The sequence below is a fragment of the Streptopelia decaocto genome (assembly GCF_964273445.1).
Source record: "Streptopelia decaocto genome assembly, chromosome: 11".
Lineage (NCBI taxonomy): Eukaryota > Metazoa > Chordata > Aves > Columbiformes > Columbidae > Streptopelia > Streptopelia decaocto.
The window spans coordinates 9,000,511-9,013,040 of record NC_138666.1 but is presented as its reverse complement, the minus strand read 5'-3'; the positions used below and the strand labels follow the sequence as shown (position 1 = coordinate 9,013,040).

Genomic DNA, 12,530 nt, shown 5'->3' with positions numbered 1-12,530 from the left:
ATAATATTATATTTTGCAAATGTCCAAGAAAAGAAATAGGATATAGTTTAGGAATGCCTAAGTTAGGACTTCCCTGTGATAAGATGATGATTACAAAGGAATTCAAAACAATCTTTGCATATCTAAAGGCTTTTCAGATCCCTGTTAGAAGAAGGAATCAGAAGACCTGTGGCAGTTGTATAGTACGTGAAATGTTTTACATCTTAGGGTAAAAAAAAGTTTGCATTCAGGAAACTAACGCTATACGTTTTCTTCCAGCAGTGTTTTTCCAACAAGACATGTTAGGGATAAAATGTCTAATTATGGCAGCCACCTTCTTAAAAACCAAGACACTGCTGTTTCTCCTCTAGTCTTCATGAGTATGAAATGTGCAGAAGAATAAAATGATGTCTGTAGTCACTAAGGTAGCGCTTTAGGCTTTCAAAAGTCCATATACTGAACATTAACTGAAAGGAGATGTTCAGTGTCTTCATACTGCAACAGCCCTTTCAGACTGGAGCTGCTTATATGTCACTTGGGAAGATATTGCAAAATATCAGGTTCATAAATCGTTATGTAACTATTACTAGATAAGAAACCAATAAAATTAGAGTAACAAATTTTATATTTTTTTAATAAATCAGAATCTAATATTTTAAGTGGATGCATCAACAAGATAAACCATCTGTAAGATGCTCATAGGAGTACAAGAATGGCCCATTAATCCCTCCTCACCCAGGCACTAACTCTGAATGGGAAGCCAAATTCTCCCTTTGCAGGTAATGGTGCTGGTTTTTGCCATCATCTGTACAACCTTGCTGAGGTAATCGATACCCTGTCCTCAAGTAGTTTGAGATAAGGTTTTCCATACCTATTAGAAGCAGTGTATTTGGGTTTATATCCTTTACCTCCATCTCTTCTGCTATAAAAAAATTAGCTAATATTTTATTCATATTCTTAATAGCAGGAAAATTTAATTGTAATTAATTTCTCAGTGTCTGAATTATTGTCTGCTCCGAGTTGTTTTAGGTAATTGCATCAAATTTCTACTAAAATCTCTCACTATAAAGAGAATTTCTTGACTACTCTTTATGACCTGAAGATAGCCAATATTTTTTTTTCTTACCAGGAAATTGTCTACATGAAAGACCCCTAAGTCCGTTGCCTTTCTTTACCGTGAATCCACACTTAAGAATTGATGATAAATAAACCTAACAGACATTCTCAATAGTAATTCTAACCAAGCAATGAGTAAATAAAGCCAGCAATGGTCTGTACCTAGAGATATCTCAAAATAACTGAGAGATTCCCTGCAGCACCTGGGTACAGACACCAAACACACTGTGTGCTTCTGACCACAGCGACCTCCTGCCTCTGGAAAGGTGCTGGTTTCATACACAAAAATGACTGATTTTATATTTTTTGTTACCTGGGTATGAGGAACACGTAGAAAAAACACCTGTTAAAACAACGGGAAGAATTCTATGAGAAACATTCTTATCAGCTGCAAATTGGAAATTAAAATTAGAAGGCAGTTAACGACTAAAGATAATTAAGTACTTAAAGATTTCAGGTTTACGTATGAAAAACTTTAAATTTATGACGGAATTTTGTGGGGGCCGTTGGCTGCCTCGATGCAAAGAGACATTTATACACAGAGAGGGAAGGTGCTTATTCAGAATTGTTACACCAAAAGCAATAAATAAATAAATAAATGGAAACAACCGTTCTGTGAGGAGAAACCTTTGAAATTATTTTAAGTAAGGGTAAGAATAAGACTTATCTTTTTCTGTAAATGTTATTGCTGACTGCAGAGCGGAAAGGAGGAATCAAGGCTACATAAAATCACAGAATCACAGAATGTCTGGGATTGGAAGGGACCTGGAAAGCTCATCCAGTCCAATTCCCCTGCCAGAGCAGGAACGCCCGGGTGAGGTTACACAGGAAGGTGTCCAGGCGGGTTTGAATGTCTGCAGAGAGGAGATCCTACAACCTCCCTGGGCAGCCTGGTCCAGTGTCTGTCACCCTCACTGAGAAGAAGTTTCTTCTCAAATTTAAGTGGAACCTCTTGTGTTCCAGTGTGAACCCATTGCCCCTTGTTTTATCATTGGTTGTCACCAAGAAGAGCCTGGCTCCATCCTCCTGACACTTACCCTTTATATATTTGTAAACATTAATGAGGTCACCCCTCAGTCTCCTCTTCTCCAAGCTCAAGAGCCCCAGCTCCCTCAGCCTTTCCTCACACGGGAGATGCTCCACTCCCTTCAGCATCTTTGTTGCTCTGCACTGGACTCTCTCCAGCAGTTCCCTGTCCTTCTGGAACTGAGGGATCAGAACTGGACACAATATTCCAGGTGTGGTCTCACCAGGGCGGAGTAGAGGGAGAGGAGAACCTCTCTGGACCTACTAACCACCCCCCTTCTAATACACCCCAGGATGCCATTGGCCTTCCTGGCCACAAGGGCCCAGTGCTGGCTCATGGTCATCCTGCTGTCCACCAGGACCCCCAGGTCCCTTTCCCCTGTGCTGCACTTTACTAGGTCATTCCCCGATTTATACTGGAACCTGGGGTTGTTCCTGCCCAAATGCAAGACTCTACACCTGCCCTTGTTATATTTCATTAAATTTTTCCCTGCCCAACTCTCCAGCCTGTCCAGGTCTCTGGATGGCAGCACAGCCTCTGGCGTGTCAGCCTCTCTCAGAATGCTTAAAATGGGTTTGTGCAGCTTTGCATAAGCTTACTAAACTTATGGTAAATCCATAAATTTGAGGTAACGAGAAAGATCCTCACTTCAGATATGGTGAGAGGAATGAGATGGAAAGCCAAGAAGTCACTTTTGAGAAGGGAGAGTTTTGAGTAAGAGTTTGCCTAGAGAAACAGGCTAAAATCTATGACTGCCTGCAATTTTTAGTTTTATGTTTCTTTTCCCTGTTTCATTGGTGGGCTTAATTTTTAGTGTTTTTCAGTGTTTCTCAGCTATGATTAGAAGCAATATTCAAAATGTGCTTTGCATCCTATCATGGAGGCTTGTGTGTGAGGTGAAACAGTTTTCATAAACCCTTGATTATCCTTTGTAGTTTGCACATATTCTTTTGTCAAAAATGAAATTGGGATTTAGCCTCAAGTGTTCCTGAAAATATGATTGGTTAGATTATCATGAATATAACTTCATCATTATGTACACAATTCCATAACTTTTAAGTTGGAACACTGAAAGCATAGTCAATCTTATCAGTTTGTCCATTAATAAATAGCTACAGAGCTCTGCAGATTTTTGTCAGTTTGCCCAGATCTGTCTCCACTCACCACTTTTCCTCAGAGTTATGATGTTATAATCAGGTAGGAACATAGCTACTTTCTCAATGTTCAATTACAATCTCTTGCCATCAGAAGAATGAATGCAGCATCTTTCATATATCAGTCAAGTTTTACATTAAAAAAAGATGGGCTTTCCTGCCCTTTTTTATTGAGAGGCGGACCTCTCCCTCTTGTGATAATTAGGCACAACCTAATTTCCCACCTGGTTTTATTTACAGCCTTTTCAAAGTAAATTTTTTTGTTGTTGCAATATGGTCTTTTACTTGAGTACTTCTTTCTCTTGCATATGTTGGGGGTTTTTAAGTAACCATATACTTTTGTTGCTGTTTTGTTGTTTCTTTGTCTTGTTGGTTTTTTGGTTTGCAGGCAGTGAGGCTTTATGCTTTTTTTCTGGGATCTTTTGGTTGGGCAAGATGAGCTATAAGGCAGCGTCTTTCACAAACTAGTGTAAAAATAGGTGGTTATCATTTCAGTGCTACAGGCTTTTATTTTGAAAACATTATAGTGGATTTAAAAGGAGCTGGTGAGTTAACCCATAATGCTTAGGACAAGCCTGGAAAGTTTTGTACAAAAACTAATAAAATTAAGTTTTTTGTTATCTTAATAAAATGAAGCAGAGATTGTGTGACTGTTCCTAAGGACCTGTCATGCCAATTTTTTTGTCCAGTTGGTCTCAGTCACAGTGGACTTTGCAATGATAAAATAAATCTATTTCAATTATTAAAGAGAATCTCTTTTCCTTAATCTGTGTAACTCTTGGGAAAAAAAAAAAGAAAACCCTAGTGTTAGATCAGCATTTGCTTTAGGTGACTTACAATTCTGATAAAGCAGCTGAAGTTTTTTAAATTTAGCAAAGCCTTTGTTCTTTCCAGTGAGCAGTATAGTTACTTAATATTGAGAGATAGATTAAGAGCAAATTATCTTGAATTTGAAAATGAATTTGCTGGAATTTCACAGAGAAATATTGCTATTCTTCCATTTCCCAAAGCAATTAACATCGTTTTGATGAGTCAACATTTACAAAGATAAATCTTTTTGTCAGCAGTTTCCAACTGTATCTAAAACTGTATCTAGCTTTAATGTAGCTCAGTAATAGACTGCATTTTCGTCACTAGTCCCCATTATCTCATATGCGATCCTAAAATTACTACATTGACTTTAGAAAACAGAGTTAAACAAGCCCTGGAAGTTGAAGGGGCGTGTGCCCCCATAAAGATTCCACTGTGCTGAGGCCACATGAATCAGTTGTCTTCACATCAGAATATTTGTTTGCTTTTAAGCTGTTAAGCCATATATCTAGTAAAAAATAAGGCTTGGGGAAGGCTTGCAAGAGTAAGTGCTAGAGAAGTGAGGTAGATAGTGAGATGTTAAAATGGACTGTGGCACTATTTACAAATAGTGTATGTGAGTAGATAGTTTACTCATAACAAATACTCCTACTCACACCCAGCACACTGAACTGTAAAAGCAGAACGTATTTATAAGCATAATAAATACAGAGAGATGTGATCATAAGCCATCCATTTTAATAAGGAATTAGAATTCTGACCTAATTCTTCCCCGGTAGGATTTATCACTAGCTTATAAATAACTTACAGCTATAAGACGTGGCAATGAAGAATAAATTAACAAAATAAACAAAATGCTAAAAGACTTCCAGCCCCTTTTGCTACCACTTTCTCAGGGAAAGACTGGAAGAGGATGATACTAATGTCTGTGCTCAGGCTTATTTTCTGACTGTCTTAACTCCGTTAAAGAGTTGAGGCCAGGGATGGGTACAGTAGGTGAAAATGATACCTGTGTCTCTGGTAAGTTTATTGCTGTGTTTTACTGACATCTTGGTGAGGAGACAAAACTGCAGTTACATCATGCAGTTGCAATCTAAATAGACCCTTTATCTAAGAAGTTTTGGCATGGTTTGCTGTAATGACTGATCGGGGAGTTGAGATGTATGGTATGATCTTTCTTTCCAGTTTTCGGAAGTAAAGGAAGTCCAAACAAATATTCAGCTGCATATGTTGGCTTTGTGTTGAACAGTTGTTTTCATGCATTGTGATGTGAGTGTGTATGTGTCTATATACCTGCTTACCTAAGACTACATATGTTGTTCCGTCCTTCCATGCATCCTTAGAAAAGCTGGAAAACTGTCAAAATTACCTTATGTAAGACTTCATGCCATCATCATTGAGAAAATGTATTTAATGTCTAATGCATTCTTGCTTTTTATTTTTTTTTTTTTAATAAAAAAAGGCCTTTAACCAAGCATTAGGCGATATATCAATTATCTCTATAGTTCTCTATGTGTCCACTCTAGATGTGCTTGAAAAATATAAAGAAACAAATTCTAACCAAATCTTTACATGCTTAGGATCAAATTTACAGGAGGTCTTTTTCCTTACACTCAAGTTGTTTCATTCTTCAGGGTAGATGGCATTTTCAAGCTGCCAAGGGGTATCTTGATTTGATTGTACATCCGTCTTTCTCTTTTGCTTGGATTTAAAATCCGCTCTGAGCCTAGTCCAAAAGAATGGGCTGCAATGGGATCCTTGGCGGGGTCTGATTCCAGCAGCACCAATCTCAGCTGGTTTTTCTTACTCTTTGCTCACTGTGAACTAATGAATTCACTTCTCTCTTTTTGTTCATACAGCTGGAAGTTGAGGTCATAGATATTAGTGGGAAAACCATTGATGGTCCGGTCCGCCTGGATATTTCTGTCATTGATCAGAATGATAACAGGCCAATGTTTAAAGAAGGACCCTATATTGGTCATGTCATGGAGGGATCCCCTACAGGTAAGTCCATGCCAATCATGTTTCTATAAACAATATCTGAAAAAACTCTGTATTGATAAAAACATTATTACCATATTTTGTAGCTCTTCTTGCTGATTTTGTGGCTCACTGAATCCTTCCCCCAAAAAAGAAGTGGGAGCAGCCCTTTAGGATAGCAGGCAATGATTTGACTGTCTGCAGTCAAAAAAAAAAAAAGAAAAAAAGGAAAAAAAATAACATAATTTGGAATGAAAGCTTCAATTTAGTTTTAAACTTTTTTATTCATATCTGGAATCAACAAAGACAACCCCCAGGACATGATTAGGATTCAGGCCAAATAACGTGCACCATTTCTTTTCAGAGTGGGAATTCCACCTTTTTTTCTGTAAGGGCAGCTGCTGGAGGGGTCATTTTAATTTGTTTATATAGCATGAGACTAGGTAAATAATAAGAATAAATGGAAAGCACATAATGAGTAGGCTAATACTGTAGGACCGGTTGAAATACTAAGCAGTGTTACTTGTGTAAATGCAGATACGTCAGTTTCAACAAAATAAGAACACACTTTGAGAATTAAAGTTAATAATGAAAATGTTCTGATTAAATTCACTGTTGATTTTATCTGATGATGAAATTCTGTAAACGTAAGATATTATTCCAAATTTCAATTTTGGTACAAACAACCACCGTAACTAAACTCATCCTGCAGAGAAAGGCTGAATTAGTTTTTTTGAACTATTGTCCTCAGTTGTTATGGAGTTTTTTTGTGAGTTATTAAACAGCTGTTGCTTTCCACTTGAGAGGTGTCTCTGCTGCATTTTTAAGTGGTAATTGTGTGATCAGATTATGTTACGGAGTTAATCTGGATCTTGGTGAAACAAATCTGAAACAGTAGAAGCTGCCATTAAAATCAATGGAGTGACAGTGATTTGAGATCAGAGTTGTGGGTTATATATTTGTATGTCTTTATGCATCATTGACTACAAAGCCTTATCCTCCTTATACACTTGAAGCTGTGAGGACAGACATAAGGTTTTGGCTGTACAGGCATACTGAAATATTTTGAAGTGAAAGCTGGAATCAAGTATATTATATTTTTATGAAAATCTAATATTCATTGAAGCTTAATGTGTTGGCACACTTTGTTTACTCTGAACAAGGACAGACATTACTTTTCACTCGTATTACATGTTGATAGGACTAGAAGTTATTCTTTGTCCTTATTTTATTATTTATGTAGCTTTTAGGAATCATGTAATCTTTTTAGTACTGCATTTTCACATATAGTTGCCATTGTTTGAATAGCTGTAGGTGTGAAATGCATTATGAGCTGCTCCTTCATCAGATTAAAAAGAATGTTCAGGTAAATGTTCATTTACCTTACTTGTGACACGTATATAATGAACCAATTGATGATCTTTTCATTCAAATGCAATGTGTGTCATTTGGGAGTATGGCAGCAAGTAGAACACTAACTCTTTTCTGTCACAGGTCTGTAGTACATTCTTTATTTTGGATATTGATCACTTTTTCAGAATTCGAAAGAAACTTCCTTGGGCTTTCCATTCCCCCTATGTTGTAACAAAAGTTTCGGAATTAACTGAGAATATATTGCTAACAGTATATGGATATGAGCTGTGAGTTCCTGCAAGTGTTTCAGTGGCCTCATCTCCATCAAAGCAGGAATTTACACCTCTGATGTACTACATGCCCTTCCCAAACAATATTTAATCTAATGTTTACCTTCAACTGTTAATTCTAGGCTATGGGACAATATTTAGCTGTTACCTGCTACATGTACTTTCTTTACTCAAGCTCTATATCAAGTTTTTTCCTCTGCCAAGGATTTTTATTTTAACTGTCAGTTCCCTACTTTGGCTCATCACTAAACTATCCTGGCTTCTCCTTTTTTTTCACTCCTTACATGGAAGTTTATGCTTCACATTCAGTAGACATGTTTCTCAGTCCAACTTATAGTGAATTCTTTTGTAACAGTTTGCATCCTTTTTCTCTTGCTGCACTTGGTATTCATCCATGTAGCATTTTGCATTTTAATTGTCTTACCTGTTAATCAAAGTTTGAATCATTTTTCTCAACTTCTTCTTTTTCTTATCCTCCCCCTCTCTTCTCCAGCTATTCATCCCATTAAACTTCATAACCTCATTTTCCTGGTGTCAAGAACACCAATACTCGCAAAATTATTTTGTGCAAAAGTGAACCTGCAGAATCAGTGTTAGCAAGGATCTGTCATAGTTCTCTATGCAGATGGCATCCAGTCAAACAAGATTTCACGTTGTTTACATCTGTTTTCCATAGTTCTTCAAATTTTATGACATGTATCTTAAAATTATTCATCGGGTTCTGCTGTCTTGCTGCTCCCAATCAATAGTTGCACTGCACAGCTTGATAGAAATCCTTATGTGCCTGTGTTTGCATGTATGATTCTTGATTTCTTCTTATCGTACTAAAATTGTATTGTTGTATTTCTTTTTTGAAGTTCTAAAAGAAAGGCTTTGCGTGATATTCATAACCTTATTTTCTATCACAACGACCCTCTCATCCTTTATTCCAACTCTGAATCAAACCCATTCACTGAAGCAGTCTTCTGCTGAAAAATAAATAGTTTTCATATAGGTATCTTGGATCTGTCTTCATGATCACTGGGTCATAGTGTAAATGTCCATGGATTCCAGTAGTTCAATTATGAGAGTGTTTTCTGAGTTAGGACCCTGTTTATTTCCCATAGATCTCTGGTCTATCTAGCTGTTGACTCTGGGGTTTAGGGTCTGTGTCCCACTGCAGATTTAGCTCAGTACGTTAATGAGGGTGGCTGTGATCTTATGGATTACATAGGCGGGCAGAAACATTCGGACGTCTCACTCTGTAAAGGTCAGGAAGTGAAGGCTTGTTAAATGAACTTGGCAGCCATCTCATTTCACTTGCTGGAGGCATTTGACAGAAATTATTTTAAACACATTTGACATTATGTGACTTGTAACAATATGCTGCAAGCCCAGTGGGGTTAAATCTTAACTGTGGTGCTTGGGAGAATTGCTTGAGAATTGCGTGTAAAAACAGTCACTTATTTTCCATGATGCACAATAGCTGGAATACATTGCGAGCCCCAAACCAGGACTGATAGGTATCTATAAATAATGGAAATAAAGGGACATTTGAGGACATCTAGAGAAGAAGGAATTATGAAGAGTAGCCTAGAGGGTTGTTCAGTGTCATAAAATAATAATTTGTAAAAATGAATGAAGCACAAGGAAGAGTCTGAAGCACTAAGTATTACTGATAGCTATGCATTGTATAATAGTCCCTGTCTGTGATACAGATAAATGAAACCTGTTTCTAAGGATGGTGGCTTCTTATCAAGAACAACCTGCCAGGATATTTTTTTTTTTTTTTTTTTTAATACTTAACCTAACAACAACAAAAAGGTTAGTACACAAATGAATAGGAATGAGATTGGATATGAGAGATGAGAGTCAAAAGATACAGGAAAGGTAAACTCTGGGCAGGATGTCCAGGTGAGTTGGCAAGGATATATAAGAAGAAAATCAGCAATGGGTTTGGTGCAATCCAGCCATTGTGTAAAACTGTTTCACCAAGCAAAATGCTCCCAGTGCACAGCAGACTTGGGCAAATACTTGAAAAACAGTTTGAGTGTGGATAAGAGTTCATGACCATAATGAGCATAAAATACGGAACATTTGAATAAGAATTGCAGAAAAATGTAATTGAAGCAAAGAGGTACATTTTTGATGAGTCTCAAAGTGTACTTTTAAGTAAAGGCACATGCTTGAAATACTCTGACACTAATGATCATCTTAAAACAATGAAAAAAATGAGTTCAAGACAGTATCTGAAGTGGTTTTCTACTTAAAATGTGTAATGAGAACTAAATACCTGTGAATGCTTTTGACGTTTCTTGTAATAAAAGAATTGTGATGAAGTCTTCAGGGTATTCAGCTTGAAAAACAAACAAATGAAAAAGAAGTTATTGCTGGGTTTACCAAGGAAAATTAAAAACAAAGGTTTAGTTTCTGAATGGTGGAAGCTTGCATATATGCACTGTAGAAATGATTTGCATATGGGACTATATTAATAGATGCATTTAAATATTAGAAAGTAAAATTTTGCACTTTGTTGTGAGTTTAATTATAGGAGTCTCACCACATCATAAATTGGTCCCAATTGGGTGGGCATGATCTGCTAACCCTGAGGAATGTATTTCTGCCATCTTGTGTTTATTATACTGGTATGATTCAAATTACTTTTTCTTTTCTCCCAAGCTAAGCAAAAGAAGTTTTCATAGTGATTTTTTAAAATTTGTTCTTTAAAAAAACAAAAAACAAACACCAAAAAAAAATACAAAGAAACAACATGTAAATATATGGTTTCTCTCTCTATACTGTGTGTAAACCAGAGTACTGACTGTCAGAAATTAAAGCGCTCATTGCAACCTCGCTTATGGATGGTGCATTAGCAGTTTTTTAAGACCTATCAAATCATTTTTAGTTTCTGCCTGTTCGCTGCTAAAGGCATGTAATGAGTGAGCTCATTATTTCATATTAAAATATTCATATTTTTTAAAAAAAACAGCAGTAGAAAACTTAGAAGTACATAGATCTGAGCTGCAAAGCTGAAATGTCTCAGTAAATCCACCTCAAAACTATCTCAAAATTAAATGTTTGAACCTGAGCTTTTTTGAGTCAGAGTAAAGTCTCTTGCAGCAAAACTTTGATTTTAGAGGAGGTTTGAAAGGTCAAGTGTCACACATTTAATTACGAAACTTATTGCTATGAGCTGTTGTGGAAAACAAAAGTAGAAATTGGTTCAAGGAATGTGATAAATGCAGGGACAAAAATTCATAAGCAACTTGGTTATTCAGCATAATAGTGCTTAATGAGACTGTGGCCTAGGAAGCCTCTGGGTTAAAGGAAACAAAAGCATATAAAGAAGTCTGTCTTTGGAAATACAAGCCTTTTTTGCAAACCTTTTCCCTGGTCCTCCACGGCTCGATGTTGAGCTTTGGGTATGATCCAGCACAGCAGTTTTTATGTTCTTCTGTGTACTAATGGGTGTCGTTTTATGCGTGCTTCAAAAATTGTTGATGGCAAACTTTCAGCAATCTTTTCTTAGGATTAATCATCTGCATTTCAGCAAAAATGTACTTGCTGCCTTGAAGTCTTCCCTTCTTTTTTTTTTTTTTGCAATCTAGCCTGTAAATGAACCGGATGTCAACTAGTTAGAAACATCTGTAATGTCAATATTTTAATTTTTAATTTTCAAACAGAAGTCAAGCAGAAGCCAGTTGGCTAATTATGCACAGCTGCTTTGTATATCCCAGTAGGAATTTGTTCTCAAATCTGTGTGGGATAAAATATAACTGTATATGAATACAGATATTGTATGTATATATGTATATTTTATACATATATATATATATTAGATGTATGTGTGATATGTACATGTTAGAGAGAGATGAACATATACAGAAACAGAAGAACTTCTCTGATCCTTTAACAGATCCTATGGATCCTGCTATGCTCAAGTTACTGTGTATGTACATTATTAAAAGAAAAATATGTATTTATTAATAATGTATTTTATTATGGCAGACAAAGATGTACATCCAGTCCAGTCTACCTGTGTTTTTTGGAAGAAGTTGACAGGAATAACCCATTAAAGTATTATCCAGTAATTAACAGGTGCCCAGCCAGGCAAGTGTGGCTAAACCAGTACATTTGGAGCAAATTAAAACAATCTCATGTGTAGCAATTAGCAGTTCACTCAGACTGATTATGTGATGTGAGCGTCTGGAAGCAGGAGTCTGCAGTTCACTCCAGGGTTCAATTACTCTTGATTTTCAGCAGAAATAGGTTGGACTCAAAAAAAGGCTCCAGGTCAGCTTAGGTGCACAGGTCAGAATTACTGGCCTGTTTGTGAGGACTAGAAATGATGAGCCCCCCTCTTCTTCAGTGCCAGACAGAAAATTCCCTTCGACTTTCTTCTTATTACTGCACAACTAATTTGTTTGCTCACCATCCCTCCTACTTTCATCTGCTTTGCTGTAGTTACACAAAATGATATACCAAAAATTAGTCTTATGGCCACATCAGTGTTAATGCTCTAATACTAAAGGTTATAAAAGCATTATGGTCTCTCTACCTTGGACATTTCATGTAGTAAAGTATTTGTACTTCTAGGCACAGAAGAGTGGAAGCAATCATGGCTTAGCTATTTTGCTTCTTTTTACATTATAGCCCAGGTTCATTAAATAAAAATAAGCATGTTTCTTAATTAAAGAACAAATGATTGTTTTTAAAAATGCTGAAGTCCTTGCTGGGTACTGAAAAACAAGGTCTCAAGTGAGTTGGTGTATATAATTTTTCGCAAAGGGTAATTTATGCATTAGTAAGTTTAACAGTGGCTTTTACACCTGGGCTTTTGCA

General features: G+C 36.6%; 1 protein-coding gene across 4 annotated transcripts in view; it reads left to right on the top strand.

The window, feature by feature from the left end:
- CDH13 (cadherin 13) overlaps window positions 1-12,530 on the top strand; it is a gene marked incomplete at its 3' end in the record, with an annotated part of 467,396 nt that overhangs the window by 265,424 nt on the left and 189,442 nt on the right. For all 4 annotated transcript variants that reach the window (XM_082062395.1, XM_082062394.1, XM_082062396.1 and 1 more), the window contains one exon: window positions 5,946-6,090. In XM_082062395.1, the coding sequence (XP_081918521.1) occupies window positions 5,946-6,090 (145 nt within the window). The remainder of the gene's footprint in view (window positions 1-5,945; window positions 6,091-12,530) is intronic.